This window comes from Lissotriton vulgaris, chromosome 1_1 (assembly GCF_964263255.1).
Source record: "Lissotriton vulgaris chromosome 1_1, aLisVul1.2, whole genome shotgun sequence".
Lineage (NCBI taxonomy): Eukaryota > Metazoa > Chordata > Amphibia > Caudata > Salamandridae > Lissotriton > Lissotriton vulgaris.
Window position 1 is genome coordinate 80,927,176 of NC_141685.1, and position 19,900 is coordinate 80,947,075.

The window sequence follows — 19,900 nt, forward strand, 5'->3', positions numbered from 1 at the left end:
CAGTATCTTGACTGGGAAGCTCAGGTCGATTCTCGAAGAACGCCCGGAGACGTATTTTCCTGAAAAATTGTTTAAGCTCAATCATTTCTTGGAAACTATCAGGGGTCGGGTGGGAACAAACCCGAGACCTTTTTCCAAAACACTCTTCTCCGTTGGTGAAAGAATTTTCTTTGACAGATTAACGATCAGACTCGTCTCCCCCTGGCTGCTGTGCTCCTGGTCTCCATTGCTGTTGATATTGGCGGCTGATCTTGCCATTGTACTCCTTTCTGCCCGCCTCGCTTTCGCCCTCTTCCTCTGCCCCAACCTCTGCCTTGAAAAGGTGGCGGATTGAGGGGGTAAAATTGCGGGGGGCCTTGCGGGAAGAAAGGGTATTGCCACGCTGGTGTCATATGAGGTGGGCCGTGGAATACTGGGCCTTGTTGGTAACCTTGTTGCCAAGTGCGTGGTGGGGCTCATGGATTCCTAGAGGGATAACCACCACTGGAATCGCTGCTTGTCGATCCACGTCTGCTGTCACTGCCTGAGTTGTCATCAGATGAATAGTTATTCTTTTTCCCTTTAAAACCGTCTTTGAGATAGGGATAGACTTTTTCTTTCTCAAACTTGGCAATGTCTTTCTCAAGTTTTGTTGTCTTTTGTTTTAATAAGAACTCATGATGGTCAGACATTTCTTGATTGATCTCAGCTAACTTAGTGGTGAAAGCCGTTTTATTATTCTTGGAAGTTGCGTTCTTCATGGTGGCCTCTAGGGCTGAGATCTTTTCTAACAAGGCGTCAGAGAGGCGCTTTGCTGTTTGAGTGATCAAAAATAGTAGATCCTTGGTGCATTTCCAGGATACCTGGCACCAGTCTACTTTAAAACGTTTGTCTTCCAAGAATAGTCTTGGGATTATGTTGACAATTAAGCCCTGTGGGGCTATGTTGCTCCTCAAATAATCCGTCATCATGATCCCGTGGATCGTAATTCTTATAAGTTCTTTTTTCATCTCCGTCAGGGTTGTCCATTCATCGGAAGATGTACCAGATGTGGAGACAGGAGGGTTGGTTAGTATTGATGGCGTTGTTCTGTATGCCTCGGCTATGGTGTCCTCATCGAATTAAACTATAACACATTCGTATAAGTAGGTTAATCTGTCACGCCTGTTAACCGGAAAAGGTGTTGAGGGTATTGTGGACAGATACGAGCACTAATCAAGACTTTGGGCGCCATGTTGCGGGAATTATGCTCATGCGCAGAACTATGCACAGGAAACCAGGACCTCAGTGTATTGTGGTGTACCAAAAATCCACCTCAGTGCCCAGAACCCCTATCCGACTAGCAACAGTGTCTCATTCATTCTCCGTACTACAGCGAAGCTACCAATGAACAAGCGACTTTGGGACCTCTCAGGTTTAGTGGGAATCAAGAACACTCTTTTGTTTTTATTCTCATAAATGTCCACAACGTGAGCAATCAGAGACACTGTATAGTTTAAAATGTTTATTTCAACTACGTGCTCTAAGATGCAGTATCTTTATTAACATAAGTAAAAAGATGCATAAAATCAATAAAATCAACATTGTTACAATTCCATAAAATACAAAGGGAGAAATCATATTATAATGATAGTGGAACCATGTCTATAGCGCCTTGTGTACCACCCTCCCCTTGCTAGGAGCTAGGTATTATAATAATAGAAGATCTCTAGGTTAAAACCGGGAACCCCATACCTCCAAAGTCAGGTGAAGTGAATCACATACCAGATCAGCACAGCTCTTTGTCGATTGAAAGGTTTTTCCCAAGTGCTAGACTCATGCATGCAGTGCAATAATAAAAGCACCCTAGTTTCAGAAATGAGCAGCTGTGTTTGTGTTGTGTCTAGAGCGTGGGCCGATCAACCTGCATCAACACATACATTGTTATTTTAACCTTGAACACTTTGTGCAGACTTGAGGTCGCAGTGTGAGTCTAGAGATATGAAAAACAGACCATTCTCATGTGAAGGAAAAGCAAGAAGTTGGTCTTTATAAAAACAGAGACGTAGTGTCATGTGCAAAAGCAGCAAAATGGCGTTTTCGCAACTAACTCATTTATGCTTATATAGCAATGTGTGAAGGCAGAATCGTATTCGTCCCTACACTTTTACAGGTAGCATGAACAGGAACACTAGGATGTTTTATTTTGTAACTCTTCATCGCCAAATAAAAACCACCAGTGTTTCTTTTCTTTTAATCCACATTGTGCTAGTCTCCCAGTGGATTTCCTGTTATATCACGTTTTTTCTATGTGTACCGAAGTGAACAATCCCTGGGAACAGACACTTTTATTATTCTACAAATCTTTCGTTTTCTTCATTTCTTCTAGTCGAGTCTTCATTCATCTGGTATTTGAATAACCCACATAATTATATATTTGTTCCTATAATTCCTTCATGTCAAAATAACTGCACTGTTCTGCTCCTGTTTATGTCCTCAGATGAGTCAATATTATAGTTAATGTTCTTAAGTTCTTTTTGAATTCACTGCCTCTCGAAGATTATTTCTAAGTGAGTTAAATGAAGGTGTGTGTTCGCTGAGGCTATGTAGGATCAGAAATTGACAAAAGCTTGTCACACTTTTAGTGCAATTGTAAGGTTTAGCCCAGGTGTGTTCGTAATTGACAAAATCACTTCTGACATTCATTGCAATGCCCATGTTTACTCTGTGTGTGTTAGTTGATGTATCCGTAGGTTTAATAACTTACAGAAGATATTCACACATTCACTGCACCTGAAAGGATTTTTCTCAGTGTGCATTAACTGATGAATCCTTAATGCGGAAGATTTCCTAAAGGTACTTCTACACTCACTACAGTTGTATGGTATTTACAGAGTGTGTGTAAGCTGATGTCTATATAGGCTTGATAATTGACTACATTTATTCACACATTCATCGCACTTGAAGGCTTTTCTTCTGCGTGTGTTCGCTGATGCCTGTTTAGGATTGATAATGGACTTCAGCTTTTCAAGCATTCATGGCATTTAAAAGATTTGTTTCCCCTTTGTGAGCTCACTGATGATTTCTTAATGCTGAAAAGTAAGTAAAACTACTGCCACATTCACTGCAATGGTATGGGTTTTCCCCAATGTGTATTCGCTGATGTCTCCGGAGGCTTGTTAACTGACTGAAGCTCTTTACACATTAACTGCACTGGTATGGTTTTTCCCCTGTGTGTATTCTCTGATGTGCGTGGAGCTGTGAAATTTGACTGAAGCTCTTTACACATTCACTGCACTGGTATGGTTTTTCCCCTGTGTGTATTCTCTCATGTGCATGGAGCTGTGAAATTTGACTGAAGCTCTTTACACATTCCTTGCAATGGTATGGTTTTTCCCCTGCGTGTATTTTCTGATGTCTGTGGAGGTTTGAAATTTGACTGAAGCTCTTTACACATTCCTTGCAATGGTATGGTTTTTCCCCTGTGTGTATTCGCTGATGTTTTTGGAGGTGTGATAACCGACTGAAGCTCTGCACACATTCCTTGCAATGGTATTGTTTTTCCCCTGTATGTATTCTCTGATGTCTTTGGAGCTCTGATAACTGACTGAAGCTCTTCACACATTCATTGCAATGGTATGGTTTTTCCCCCGTGTGTGTTCGCTGATGTCTTCGGAGGTTTGTTAACCGACTGAAGCTCTTCACACATTCAGTGCAATGATATGGTTTTTCCCCTGTGTGTGTTCGCTGATGTGTTTGGAGATATGATAACCGACTGAAGCTCTTCACACATTCACTGCACTGGTATGGTTTTTCCCCTGTGTGTATTCTCTGATGTGCGTGGAGCTGTGAAATTTGACTGAAGCTCTTTACACATTCCTTGCAATGGTATGGTTTTTCCCCTGTGTGGGTTCGCTGATGTGTTTGGAGTTCTTGTAACCGGCAGAAGCTCTTTACACATTCCTTGCAATGGTATGGTTTTTCCCCTGTGTGTGTTCGCTGATGTGATTGGAGATGTGATAACCGACTGAAGCTCTTCACACATTCACTGCACTGGTATTGTTTTTCCCCTGTATGTATTCTCTGATGTCTTTGGAGGACTGATAACTGACTGAAGCTCTTCACACATTCATTGCAATGGTATGGTTTTTCCCCCGTGTGTGTTCGCTGATGTCTTCGGAGGTTTGTTAACCAACTGAAGCTCTTCACACATTCAGTGCAATGATATGGTTTTTCCCCTGTGTGTATTCTCTGATGTGCGTGGAGCTGTGAAATTTGACTGAAGCTCTTTACACATTCCTTGCAATGGTATGGTTTTTCCCCTGTGTGGGTTCGCTGATGTGTTTGGAGTTCTTGTAACCGGCAGAAGCTCTTTACACATTCACTGCACTGGTATGGTTTTTCCCCTGTGTGTATTTTCTGATGTCTGTGGAGGTTTGAAATGTGACTGAAACTCTTCACACATTCACTGCAATGGTATGGTTTTTCCCCTGTGTGTGTTCCCTGATGTGTTTGGAGGTGTGATAACCGACTGAAGCTCTGCACACATTCCTTGCAATGGTATGGTTTTTCCCCTGTGTGTATTCTCTGATGTGTGTGGAGTTCTTGTAACCGGCAGAAGCTCTTTACACATTCACTGCACTGGTATGGTTTTTCCCCTGTGTGTATTTTCTGATGTCTGTGGAGGTTTGAAATGTGACTGAAACTCTTCACACATTCACTGCAATGGTATGGTTTTTCCCCTGTGTGTGTTCCCTGATGTGTTTGGAGGTGTGATAACCAACTGAAGCTCTTCACACATTCAGTGCAATGGTATGGTTTTTCCCCTGTGTGTGTTCGCTGATGTGTTTGGAGATGTGATAACCGACTGAAGCTCTTCACACATTCAGTGCAATGGTATGGTTTTTCCCCTGTTTGTATTCGCTGGTGCTCTTTTATGGTTTCTAACTGGCTAAAGTTCTTGACATATTCCGTGCAATTGCCAGATTTTTCTCCTGACCGTCTTTCCTGAAGGGTCAGCATAATTAATAAACCACTTGCATTATTTTCACATTCCCTGTATGTGTGTGATATTTTGGATGCTTGATTTCCGATTTAACAATAAAATACAAGATTCACTAAATACCTGCCACATTCATAATATCAGTAAGGCTTCCTTGTGGGTGATGGCATCTTTAGAATGGATAATGGCTTCGCATGCTTGCGGGTAAAGCTTAATCTTCCTTCCAGTAGGTGCAAATTGGGACAATACTCTGTACTTCAGAGAGCAGAACTCCGCTTTCCTTTAGCCTTCAGTTGTTTGGCTCCACTTCGTTGTGCTTTTCCCTGGTGCCTGTGGTTTGGCTAGAAACAGTTAACAATACACTGAGAGCACTGAATGGTGGTCTGTTGCCAGTTTTGATAGCGAAGCACTGCTCTAGCCATATCATGATGGTGAAGCGACTCGTAATGTGTACAGCTACTCCAAAGAGTGTCCTGGGGCCAAGCACAGGTCAGAAAAGAAAGTAAATCTGGTTGTTTCAAACATGAACAAAAAGCCAAGTTTTCAACTTTTTTTTAAACATTATCATGTTACTAACAGCTCAAAGCTGAAGAGGGAGTTTGCTCCAAGCTATGGATCCCAAATAGACACGAGACCTTCCTCCAACTCTCATACCGGCCTCATGATCAAAGCTGGTGTTGGACACTTGTTTATACAGCCGGTGGCTTGTCAGTTTTGTTGTCTTGGTTTTGTTGAGGTCATTTATTCGTCTTGGGGTGTCGAGGTGCAGAGCTCAGACTCGTACACTCACTGAATTGACTTTGACTGCTTCTTCCTGGATTTGTCCTCTGCCTCTGATTGCACTGATGTTTTTGGAGCTCCTTTTTTTTGACAATTTTTGCTGGTTTGATGTGTTATCTTCTTTATTCATAATCAATCCGTGCATTTAAGGCTTATTTTCTGTTGGATGTAAAGAAATGTAATATTACTAAATGCAAATGTAATACAATGTGAATACACAATATTTAACCAGCTGGATAAGACATCTCTTCTCTACCATATTTGAAATTTAGTAAGGAACATTTTACCATACATGGATATTTCATGAAAACTGTGGTTGAACATGTCACATCTTATTTACTTCTGAAAAGGCAGTGATTTACCATTGTTCAGAGTAAATTACTAAGGAAAGGTCAGCTACAGAGCACTCATGTGCTACAGGTACAGTTTTGGGTAGAAACACATGGATAAGATTTCATTTAAACAGAACAGATTGTGGAAAAAGAGAGGAATCAGGAAGCGCTGCCATTAATTCAGTTTCAGGAAGTATCTACCAAAGGTAGCTCTTCAGGAAGTGTATAACAAAGGTAACTCTTCAGGAAGTGTACAACAAAGGTAACTCTTTATGAACTGTATAACAAAGGTAACTCTTCAGGAAGTATATATGACAAAAGTAACTCCGGATATCTTTTTCCAAAATGCTTTCCTGTTCACACTGGATCAGCTCAAATGCCAATTGCCGCCTTTACCTTGCTTGTTACTAAAGACAGGGGTCCCTGTTTACACAGGGTGGTCACTCCTTGACCACAAGGGAGATGTCTTCAGTCTTCTAGTCGGTATAGAATGTCGAAGGTCCAGGAGTTTCATTTCAGAGTTTCGTTCCAGGATAATCTAAAGTCCTGGGGACACAGCACCTATCTTTATATTAAGAAAATGGGCTGGATTACCCGCTAGGTCCCTCCTATGGGTGGACCTGGGAAGGGGGTGGTTACACCCCTTACCCTTTGTCCAGTATCGCGCCAGAGCGGGGCTGGAGTGCTCCAGCAACTGGTTTGCACCGGGCTATGCATGGAGCATCTTGTGTGCCCCAGGCAGTGCCTGGAAAAGCATTGTTCCATTCAACCCACCCTGCCCCAATACACTACAGGCTGTCTGGGGAGGTGCTAGCACCTCCCTCAACAGGAAAACCATTGTCCAGGCCTCCCTTGCTGGAGTTTCGTCCAGCAGCAGGAGGTCAGACTCGTGTCTCTGGCAGCAGCATCCATTTTGTGATGCTGAAGCTCTGTTTAACTTTAACCGGGTAAAGCAGTAACATACATGTCTTTTTCCTCTAGAAGGGTGGAATGCTACCCCCACCGCCGTAATTGGTGGGGGGGAGGGGTAGTATTCCAAAGTGTTTGACACCTTACACCACGTGTTTTGATAAAGCCACACCAAAGTTAGCATTTAACCACGAGGATTGTAATGCACTTAAGAGTATATGGTATGGCTATATCATAGAACAGCTATTAGGACATGGTTCTGAAAGCTGCAGAGGGGCTCAGCTCATGCTAGGGCACCCTCTCACATAAAACCAAGCACTCTGCCTCGAGGATTGTCGAGGCCTACCATGGGAGTGACTTATAGGTGCATATGTGTCTATATATAAAGGTAGATATAGGTATACTATATCTAAGTAAGGGGTGATTATACCACCTTACTCAAGCTGAGTGATCAACCTGTGGTGTCAGTTTGGATGGCCAGCCAGGGGTGGCATAATACATGCTTCAGCCCATGGTAGGCCTTGGATGCACCTATGCCCTGGGTACCTATGGTACACTACACAGGGGCTCACAGAGGTGACCCAATACCCAATCTGTTATGTACCTAAAGTACATGGAGTCCATTTATAGGGAGAGCAGATAGCCTGGAGCCCTGAATAGCAGGATCCCAGGCCAACTAAGTCGAAAACCAGCAAAACACAAGGCAAAAAGTTGGGGTAACCATATAGTCAGATATCCACCTTCCTACACCCAGTGTCTTCTCAGTGTTGGAAATTATCAATTTTATTAACAGCACAATATTAACTCACCACTGCTGTGGCTTGCAGTCATAAGGCCATTTTGAATGGACTATGTTGTGTGCCAGAATGCCTGTGAATAGTTTAGCAAGAATGTTGGGAGGGAGATTGGTCTCATGTTGAGCAGGCCTAGGGGTTTTGCCAGGGATTGTGAATAACTGTTATTACTGTTTCTCTCTTGGTGTCAGTGGGCTTGTCTGTGTCCTCAGCTCTTTCAACAATGTTTGAAAACAAAACTAGTCAGATGATAGCTGCCAGGTGTACATGTTTTGCATGTGTAGAATCACACAGTAGTAACTGTACTGCATGCATGATTCACCTTATCAGTTTGTGAGCAAGTGAGCATTCACAGACCCCAATCTGACTATTTCTGTCATTGGAAACAGTTAGAGTTTCACTTCAACAAAATGCTGGAGTAACTCTCTTTCCAGGGTAGGAAGAGAAATGGATCACCCTCAAAACGTGGTAGCGAGTAGTGCTATACAGTTCATAGCACCATTTATCCGGGCAAAACTGGGGGAATGGTACAATGCACTGGGAAAATGGCATGTGATGACAATGTGACATGACATTCCTACACGTGCTTTTACACTTTTTTTGAGCTGTCTGTGTCCAGTTTTTCAAGGCCCAGGGTTTAGTTTCAAGTCAAGAGATAGTGCAGGATTAGACTAATTATAATGTCATACATTCCAACAAAAACCACGTAACAGCTTTTCCACGTAAGTCTTTACCATGCATATGCCTTGACCACGTACCCCCTTTACCACACAAGTCTTTACCATGCATATGCCTTGAGCACGAATAATGAAAGATTTACAAAAATGGCCCTGCCGGTAAAGGGTGGGTGCCCTTGAGCCACCCAGGGCACCCAAATCATTATTGTTGGGGGCCAGAGGGGGTCCCAAAGCCCCCATGATGCCAGCTGGAGCCACCATTGTTCCTACCCGTAGGGAGCAGCTTAAAATCCTGCACTCTACGGGCAGGAGCAATGTTTTCATGTGTTTCTCTGACCGCTTCATAAGCTGTGCATTTTGGGTAGTCTAAGCTAAGGTTACCCCAGGTAACTATAACTGCTCAGTTTCTATGGTTTTGAGTATGTAAAATGTGAACCTAAGGAAAACGCCCCTGTAACCTTTGTTTTTTTCCATGTATTTCTAAAGTTTTTAATGCTATTTCCTACCTATATCGTCCCTGTAACCTTTGCTTTTTTCAGTGAAAATATCTATCTAGCTATCTCTCTCTCTTCGAGTCTCTATGGTTCGCAAGTAAACTTCCCCAAGGAACAAGGCTCTTTATGCCTTAATATCTTGGCGGGATAGTGTACTTGTTTGCAGCACATATGGAGATCGCCGTGTCTCAAAGTTTTCCAAACATTATGACATGGCCTAGAATATACAGGCACCTGTAATGAACCGGCAGCCTCTTGTAATTAGCTGTGTTCACATTCAGTCCTGTTAGGCACTGCCATGCTCCCCGATGGAACTTCCCGCCACTGACGGGCTGATAATCATTTCCAACTCTAAAGCAGGTGTATTTCACGAGTAGATCAATATCCAAAGAGTCTTCACTCTTTCATACAGCATCCAGCAAGGCTAGATGACGGCAGTAGCCAGTGTGTCAGGGCCCCAAGTGAAAGGAAAGAAATGCCGTCTTTGGTCCCTGTTTGAACTGTGAAATACAGCAATAATTAGGGTTCAGTGGGCCTTGGTGCCACTGCACCTGCTGCACCAATGGAAGATACGCCTCTAGTTTACGTGTTGTGTTTAAAAGTTGGAGTGGAGGATAAACAATTTGTGTTTGAGATAAAAAATAATGATTTACAAGTACAGTCTTTACACTGAAAATGGTATCCTACTAATTGATTGTGAATACATACAAAATTGAGTGTGTGCTAATGTAATTTACTGTAATCTACATTGATAAAGACAGAAAGAGTGCTCCCACAAAGAAATACACATACAAAGAGATGCACAGACCCACAAACACACACCCCACACATGAACACACAGACACCTAACAACCCATAAACACATAAATACAAATAGAATAAAATAACACCCACAAACAGATATTCAAATAGATGCACACAAACATGCACACATAGACAAACACACAGGCTAAAAGACACTCACACACGTAAACAGCACACACCTCAATAACACTGAAGTAAATAGGTAATAACGAGACACTGGCAGGCAGGAGTTTAGCTTGGGCAGTAAGATTGGAGGGGTGAGCTGCAGATTTTCCATGAATGGAGCCAGCATATATATAATGTTAAAATGGTTCTGTTGTGAATCTATCTAGGACCCTAATTATATATCCCCGATTCATGCCCTTATGTGGTTATAACAAAACATATCCTTATAAAGGCATAAGAATCATGTCCATATTTAGTAATAGCTAATGCAGTCCAAATACAGCAAGGCTACTCCCATAGACTCCTAGAAAGTACAACGCGTTCTTTAAACAAACCAAGCCTCCAGCAGCCTGGGAAATCCCCCTGCTTTTATTTTGATTTGAACAAGAAATCCTGGAGTCAAGAAAGAACTGTTAGTTTTTAGTGACGTCTTATGTCCAACCTTACCTCAAACTCGGCACCTTTGAGGTATAAATATACCAACGTTGCCTTAAGCAAACACACGGTGGTTTGGTGCAGAGCGGCTATCTACTTGGCCGACGCCCAGCTGATGCGAGTGCCGAAGGAAGCCGACCCTCCCATTTGACTCGCTGAGAGAGACGCTGTCTTTTCTCCAGCCGAGAAATTCCAGCTCCGGTGTTTCCAGTCGCCCTTGCGGGTTGCTGGGAGATCGAGTCCCGAGAGAGAGATACAAGACCTCCTTCATTCTAGAACCAAGGTACGAAGCTGATTAAAACCTTGAGAGAATTCTTGATTCAGATTCTTGGCAAAAACTAACTTAACTTAAACTGCAGCTCACTTACTCCTTCCCACGTACTAGGCTTAGGTTAGGTACACCGGGGTAGGCGTATCTTAGAAGCACCAGTTGAGTACGTTTAGTCAATGATTTTATGTCTGTATATATTTTATCCGTTTTAAAGTATCATATGCTCAGAAACCATACGCACTTTACTTCATGATAAGTATTGCATTTGTGGCAATTCACTTCTCTTGCATGAGAAAGAGGACTGCTCAATAAATAACACGTTTTATTGAAAATGTCCGTCTCTCTGTTTCTCTGCACTCCTGGTGAAACTAAGCATGCACGATTGACTGAGTGAAATAGTTGTCTATTTTAATAATAATAATCTTTATTTGGATATAAAATAACATCCTTAAAAGAAGTGCCAACAGCAATACACATTGTAAGAACAAAAATAACATCAATGATCAACTTAAGTGGATAAAAGTTCCCACATTGCATTGTGCAGTTCCCTATTGAACAATCCAAGTGACGTTTAAAAATGACATTTTATTTTATTTTTTTTAAAGAAGATAAAAGATACGGAGTTTGTTATACAGTGATTTACCGTGTTGAACTTGTAGGCCCACCCGCCGTTAATAAATAATTACAAATGTTAAAAAAGAGATCAGATAAAATAGCAACAGCAGGTCAATAGCAGCAAATCATGATAGTGCAAAGGTAAATAAAATAAATATACAGATGATACAACTTGGTTTAGGCTGCTCCCAACATGAGGGGAGCATGCAAAAAATTGCGGTATGCAAAGCGTATAAACAGTATAAGGCCGATATTTAAAGCCGTGTTTTCTGGGCATAAGGCCGCAATGATTGCCTGTCTGCAGGACCGGATTCCCAACCTATTCCATTCCACTTTCAATTTACGTCTGCGCTGTGCCATGAGTGCTGGGCAAAGACAAACCACGTGCTCCAGAGTTTCAGCCGTCCTGCCGCACCCTCTGCACCATATTTCATCTGACGTGCGACGCCAGCCTGGCAGATCTTTTAAAAATTGCCAGTCACCAAGTCTGATAGCCATAAAACTGAGTTTTAGGTGCAGGGAGTAGGTGCAGGACAGATAGGTTGCAGGAGCTAAACGCCCGTACGAGTTCATAATGGCCCAGGCGTGTCTGCGTTTGGCAAAGTGATTTTTATCCATAATGAGGGAACTTATTCGGACGCTTTTCTTAATGGTGGATTTAAATACTGTCATACTGGGGTTGAGATCCCATAGGTCACCCGCAGAGAGTTCTTGAATGTACTCCTTAAAGAGGCGCCCATACGTGCCCCCTGGGTTTTTCACAAAGATGTCTTGCCAAACTAGTGACTCCAATGAGCCTATGTCTGCTTGTCTGAATTTGTGGCAGAGATTTAGAAATGTGCCAATGCTGGAGGCTTCATAGTTTAATAAACCAAATTCTAGCCTAATCTGGGCAGCAGAGGCATTTTTGGGCAAACAAAGGACTTTTTTATAAATTTTGGTCACATGTTGGTTTAAATTCATGTTCAGTTTACCCCTGAAAATCTCATTACCATATGACAGTGTTGGGCCTATTTTTGCTCTCATGACCTCTAGTAGAGGAGTTAAACTTGGGCCAGACAATTTTTTTGAGAGCTTGGAGAAGGTCACCTGTAGGGTCACAGCTTTAGCAGATATCTCCTTACGCTGTTTCGCAAAATTGCCCCTTGAGTCGAGATTGACCCCTAGGTATTTGTATACACTTCCTACTGCAATGGTCATGTTGTTATATGACCATCCTCCCCCGACTTTCCTTTTTTTTCCAAAGGTAACCACTTGAGTTTTCTTTAGGTTAACCTCTAACAGGTTTGCAGTGGTGTAATTGTATAATTTTACCAGGAGCCTTTGTAAACCAACACGTGTTAGACTGAGAAGCACTAGGTCATCAGCGTAAAGCAGGTTGCTTATGGGAACACTACCCACCTTTGGGGGGTGACTATTAGTTTCATCTAAAGTTGTCGTTAAGTCAGCAAAAAGTTGTCTATTGTTTTCACACGACTCTAGAGATATACTATTTATTCTGAGGGAGCAAAGTTGTCATGTTTATGCGGTTGTCAGAAACGAATCCCTTGTCTAATCAGGAAAGTTAACTCCTTCCTGAACATTCGAGAAAGTTTCTAGTGACCTCTGAGCTAGCTGGCAAAACTAATTAAGTCTAACATAGTCAGTAGAGACCTAGATGACCTCAGTCCTACGTCTAAACTGCTGTTTATGTTATTCCAATGCGCAGAGCCTATTGGGAATATAGGAACTACACTACATGGCGCCCAACGTTTGGTAAGGCGATAATCTAACGCAAGACATTAGAGTAACTCAGTCGTGCTTTTTCACACAGACCCCTTTTTCCCGTAAAAACTCCAATAGACGTCTGGAGTGGGTAAAAGGTTAATATCCGCTGCAACTTAGTAGGAACAGATTTCTATGTATTAGTTTTTGGTTTAGTCAACGTTGAAGGATACAGTGTTCCAAAATATAGTGCACCTAATCTTTGTTTCCTTGAAACTTGCTCTGCAACAAAAAACTTTCTGTCAGAAAAATGTCGGATAGTGAAGACGAAAGGGAGAAAGCTAGAATAGCAGCTCAACTCCTAGCGGATGACACAAGTCTCCAAAATGATGACCCGAATGCTATAATCATTCCAGTAAATGTAAGAAAAACTATAACTATTAAACTTATAGAAAATGGACTATCATCGAGAGGTGGTACAGTCATATTTGTGGTAGAGGCCCATGAATATCGTCAGACAGTGGTATTCTATTCCTGGATAAATTTTCCAGCAGCACATGCTGTGACACATGAATTCCACTATTGCAAAATAGAAGAATCTCCAGAGGAATACGCTCCTTTCGAGGACGTTGAAATTCCACTAACATACCAAGAGCACCTGCTCTGGTTTAATGGCGCCCTAAAACATCAAAATCACATTACCAGGCTCGGTCCACTAGGTAGACCAGGAGCCACATGGCCGGTTCTAGCCAGCTACATACCACATCCCGACATTGAAAAAATGCCAGACCGGGAACTTTTAGCTCAGCTAAAACTACTAATTAAAATACAAAGACAATTGGTCCAATATGTCATGAGGACTTCAACAGTCCAACCAGCAATTAAAATTCCACAGCACACCCCTCATCAGGGGAACACAAATAAAATCACACCACAGAATATACAATCAGCTATTGGCAAAATACCCGCAAAATGTGAACAAATTCCATTCTGGTTAGCTCAAAAAATCACTCAAATAGAGGCAGTATTTGCTGATACTACACCTCATGAGAAACACAGAATTCTGACTATCTGCCTTCCAATGGGGATCGCACCACATGTCGAGGACTGTGACACTTGGGGCACAGTCTTTGCTTAGATTTACACAAAAACACATTGTGTTCCGTCTATGGCGGTTATACCAGATGTACTAAGACAGATTCAAAATTAATACGGTCCAGAACCTGCTTTAACTCTGGGTATGAAATTACTGAAAGACTTTAAGCAGGTCTCGGCTATATTATTAGCCAACATAAAAGGAGAAGCAGCATCTGTGGCGATCTGCCAGAAATTGAAAGAGACAGATATAGCAGAACAACCTTTTGAACTTGCCAGAATCATAGAAAAATCCTATGAAGAACTAGGTAGAGATAGTTTGGGTGGGAAACCACTAAAACCACAACTAATTGAAAATCCTGAAAAAACTTTTATTAAAAATAATCTGAATACTCCAAAAAAGAGTTGGGAGGGTAATAAACAATCCACTCCCAGAAAAAAAAACATTTTCAGTCCAGAGGAAGGTCTCCTCAGCGAAGAGATAGATCTCTAGAAAGAGGAAGCAAGACTCCCCAAAAAGAGCCCTCTGAGAAAAGTTACAACCTTAGAGATAGGGATAAATTGAAAAAACCTGACAGATATCAAGATATTGATACACGTCCCTCTCGATCTTTTCAGACTTCCTCACAGAAATCGGAAAGAAGAGGATGGTCAGAACACAAGGAAGAGCACGTCAAGTCCAAAGACAAGGAACCTGCTCATCAAAGTAAAAAATTACAATTTACAAAAAAGAAGGTAGCCAGTATTAAAATAAAACATGCCGAGGATTCTGAGGACACAACTGAAAAACGGAGAGTGGGCCCAGACAATGCTAGACAGCGCAGCAGAAGTAACCATAGCTCGCAAGATCCTGATGAATCTTCTGGAGACAGTGGACACGAATGAATACATTCAGGTGGAAACTGCGGACACCAGAGTTAGCAAACCCCATAAATTATATGAAATAACATTGCGTACAGAGGGGGACAAAACTAGGAAAATAAGAGGTGTTTTTTGAGATAACTTATCTAAAGGCTATGATATCCTGTTATCTGAGAAAGACTGGCCACCAGAGTTTGTCGGGGAGTGCCCTCATGGCGAATAAATGATTATGCCTGCCTTCTCAAATCATATTCCAATTCATAAAAAATACACATTTGCAAGAAAATGGGCAGTGGCCCAAGCTCCTGCATCATATAAAAATCATGTAGGATGGGATGAGGATTCTCCTCCCCACAAAATCCAGTTAATAAATCAACCTACTGCACAAAGGCAGTATCCTGTTAAGCAAGAAGCTAAAAAACAAGTCAGAGAGATCTTAGATCAACTTGAATATCAGGGGGTGATTTAAACATGCACCTCACAAATGAACAATCCTTTATTTCCTGTCTCCAAGCCAGACGATTCATATCGTCTAGTTTTGGACTACAGACACTTAAACTCCTGTTGCAAAACATTTGCAGTACAAAACTCACACAGTGCAGCACTAATGAATAACATTGGGCGCAAAAAATATAAAACGACATTAGATATCTCAAATGGCTTCTTTTGTCAAAACATTGCACCTGAAAGCAGGTATTTGACCGCTTTCTCAACAATGGGGTCACAAAAACAATTCTGTCGACTCCCACAGGGACTCAAGAATTGCCCAGGATTATTCTCAGCAAGGGTAACAGAGTTACTACAAATATATGATGATGAGGCATTATCTTATGTCGATGACATCTATCTCACAGATGATGACCTGGAGACACACTTGAAAAGAGTGAACACCATAATACTTGGGTTCGCAGCTGAAGGGTACAAATTCAACTTTAAAAAGTCACGAATTGCTCATCTAACTGTCCTGTTTTTAGGATATGAATTATCAAGGGAAGGCAAAAGCCTACCAGACAACTTCTTAGAGAAGTGTGCTGTACTCCAAGCACCAAAAACGCTGAAGAATTTACAATCAATACTAGGTTTCCTGAATTTTGGAAGAACATACACTCTAAATTATGCAAAGAGGGTTAAAAGAATTAATAAAACCTGATTTCAAACAAATTAATTGGACTCAGAAACACACAGAAATTTTAAGATCATTACAAACAGATATGTTAACTAAAACAAAACTGCAAACACGCGCAAACGAACGCAACCTTGTAATCCGAGTTATCCCAGGAAGATGCGGATTCACGTACCTGACCTCTAATGAGGGAGAAACTGTACCAATAGCTTACAAATCACACTTGTACACACAAGCAGAAATGAAATTCAGTTCTACTGAAAAAATTCTAACTGCGGTTCAAACTGCTGTAGCAAAAGAAAGAACCCTAGTCCAAGGGAGAAACATATCTGTATTAACAGCAGAATCAGCCCTTGAGGCAGTAACAAGACCACGCAATCTGAATGCTGTGGCATTAGAACCAAAATGGATACAATGGGAAAATGATCTTGCTGCAGAAGACGTGAAACACGCATTTGATCTGAAAATGAAAAAACTAGAAAATCTGGAATACGGACATGAATATCCTCTGCCAATCGAAATTCTGCCTCTAAAACAGTATACCTGTGTAATCTACACGGATAGATTTGCACAACACTACGCCGAGGATAAAAAACTCCTATAATGCAGCGTGCGCGATTGTTAAAGGTCGCTGGCGCTTTGGTAAATTCAGGCTGATAATCACCAAAACTGAATCACTCAGAAACTATACAGCTCAGCGAGCTGAAATAAGATCTTTAAAGATGGCGCTTGAAAATGCCGATCTCAAATTCCCGACACTAATAGTGTGCGATTCGCATTACTGCGTCCAGTCTTACAATAAGAACATGCAGACCTGGATTCAAAACGGTTACAAGAATGACACAGGTGCCACAATAAAGCTTAAAAAACTTTGGGAACAAGTAGTTCTTTTGCAGAAAGAACTACCAAAGACTCACGTGATACATACACTGAGTCATCAGCGTGATGGCATTCACGTTGCAGGGAATTCATTGGCTAACAGAGCCACAGCGGCAGCGGTTCAACCGGCTTACGTAGTCACAAAAAAGTGTGCTAAAAAACAAATAGACGGTGAAACGCTACAAGCAGTAAAAGCCTCAATGAAAGGCAACTATGCGGCGTTACCTCTAATTTATCCACTTGGAAATAAATACATAATTGATGCGAACTCCGTTCCTTTTGCTCAAATCCTTGGAGTGGGGGATAGAGTAATTCCAAACCAGACCGGAGGGCTTACTTGATTCAAGAAGCACATATGGGACAGGGTCTGAGGCACCAAGATATTTTGACATCTGTAATAGAATTACAATCACAATACTGGTGGCCGGGGATGTGCGTGCAAATGTACAACTTTGCAACTAATTGTCAGAACTGCAATAGAGATTGCAGTGGGGAACCGGACGAGACACCAGCCCAGATACCTTTATTAGAAAGCATCAGGCTATCTATACGCAAAAATCCAGAAGGAAAAAGGCGGTCCCATAATTATTAAGACAAAATTCACTTAAGATGTGGCCCCAGCGCTCGGCTGACGCCAGAACTGTTATAAAAGATTTGCGAGTCTTTATCGGCACATACGCAATTGGCATGCTACATTCTGACCAGGGTCCTGCGTTTAGCTCTCGAGCTTACAAAGAGGCCATGGCCAGCATGGGCATTGCATTGCGGTACTCTTCTCCCTTCCATCCTGAGGGAAATGCGGTAGTGGAAAGAAAAAACCGTGACATAAAGCAATCTATAACGGCGAGGGTATTAGGTTCTGGTGATGGGTGGGTCAAACATCTAACAAGTTTCCAAGGTAGTCTTAACAATCTGCCAAGAAATTCTCTAAAAGGTATCACTCCTTACGAACTATTGTTCGGCACTAGAATGAAAATCCAGGACTTAGATTGTCAGACTTCAGTTGTGAAAGAAAAAGCCTTTGATATCAAAGATCGTTTGGCTGTTTTACAGGACTTAAATGAAACAAGAAGACGTCTAAGTAACACAAAGTTAAAGCCAACAGCCACTGAAGAAAAACCACCTGTCCCAGCAAGACCTGTCTGGATTCCAAAGATTGGGGATCTAGTCAGAGAGAAGATCGCAGTGAAGAAGGAATTTGGGCTTTCTTACAGAAAAGCATTACCTGTCTTAGCTGTCAGCGAAACAAGATCAGTAGTACTACCGCCCCTTGCTGGTAAAATGGAGAACAGAGTTGCATCAATCGACCTGGTAAAACCACAATCATGTGGCCAATAATAAGTAGTAGGCCCAGTGGACTCCCAAGAAGTAGCAGAAGACCAAACCTTGCTACAATCCAAGAGGTTCAAACTGAGAGACTAATCACTTTTGATAAACCTGCAGTAAATAAAAAAGGACTATGCAACAAAGCCATGGAACTTGTGCCTCTTGAAACCCGAATTGCAACAGTTCGTCATGAAACAACTGTCTACAATGATGTAGCTTCAGACTATACTAATGTGACAAAAGAAGATTCAAAGACTAAAGAAAATCCGGAAGCAATTCCAACAATTGACAGAACTGCATCTGGCTACTTCATCAATTTCGATGACTTTTCTGATGATCCAAGTGAACATGAAGAAACGGCAGCAACAAAAACGTTTAAACAAAAAATGACTGAACTCTTTCATCAACTCAAAGAAACATATCTGATTTCAACATGGATTGAATTATGGATTGTGTTAGGTGTACTTTCCCTCCTACTTTGGCTCATCATGATTTTATGTTTGGGTAGATTTATTGATGGAAAATATAGTACAATGGACACAGCAAGTCAGAACATCAACTTGGTCCTAAAGCCACACAAATCATCTCACATCGAAAAAGAGAACTGTCATCAGTGAACATCACAGCCAATCCAATACCCGGTGGGGTAGCATGGGACAAAACGGATTATGAAATCTATGGCCCGATTGAGCTCTTAAAATATCTACATCAGTTCAAGGTTTCATTAAGTGACTTTGTGACACCAAGTACTTTCTCTGATGATTGGGACCTTGAAAATATTAATAATATGATGTCAGATTTAGTAATGTCAGCAAAATTCACAGAACAAGATTATTTGCAGGGTTCAGCAAACTATGAAGAAATGTATAGCTATAATCATTATGGTCATCACTATTTGCTTAAATCTGCTAATCCTAGAAATGTTTTTACTTATAATCAATGGGAACATTGTACAACGCCGCCAAAAGGCAGCTCGAAAGCATTTTATGAGAAATTCCCATACTTCTCAGGGTTTAACACAACTGATCCAGAAACGTTTTATTTCAAAATGTTAAATAAGACAGGATTGGAAAATATGTTGACAAATACTAAATTGATTTATTCTGAAACATTTTATGAAAAAATGGTTACATTTGGTTTTGAATTTTGGAAAACAACATTGAAACAAAAACCATCTGGGGTACAAAAGACTGGCAGGTACAAGGTCTAGAAGCATTATTTAGAACCTGCATGATCCCAGAACAGATAATATTCCTGAATGACACCATTCAGCAAACAACCTGTCTTGATTTAGCCAAGATAAAAGACTTAAACAATCCGTCTATTCCAAAGCCCATACCTGATAGTAATAGCACTACAGATGTGGAGATAGACGTATGCCATTTTTTTTTTGTCCTCATTACACCAAGGTGAGTGCATATGAACACTAGCATCCCCATACCGTCCGGGGCGCCCAGGGGTGAAGTTCTTGCTTTACCTGGGCCGACCCAGCCTGCCCCTTTTTGTTCCGAGGCATGGTGTAATCATAGGACAGTTTAAGACATCATATCATATCAGCCTCATTTCTTTCCCCCATTCCATTAAGGGTGCCCAAACAATACTATTTACATTGAGTGCCATGACAGATTCAAATCGTGCTATTCTGAGTGCAGCTTGAAGCCAACTTTCGTACAAGG

General features: G+C 41.5%; 1 protein-coding gene across 1 annotated transcript in view; it reads right to left on the minus strand.

Moving 5' to 3' along the window:
- Positions 1-1,470: 1,470 nt before the first annotated feature.
- Positions 1,471-19,900, minus strand: part of LOC147737430 (uncharacterized) — an 81,581-nt gene continuing 63,151 nt past the window's right edge. The window contains exon 2 of the mRNA XM_086929452.1: positions 1,471-5,899. Coding sequence (XP_086785578.1) covers positions 3,163-4,980 — 1,818 coding nt within the window. The 5' untranslated portion in view covers positions 4,981-5,899 and the 3' untranslated portion in view covers positions 1,471-3,162. The remainder of the gene's footprint in view (positions 5,900-19,900) is intronic.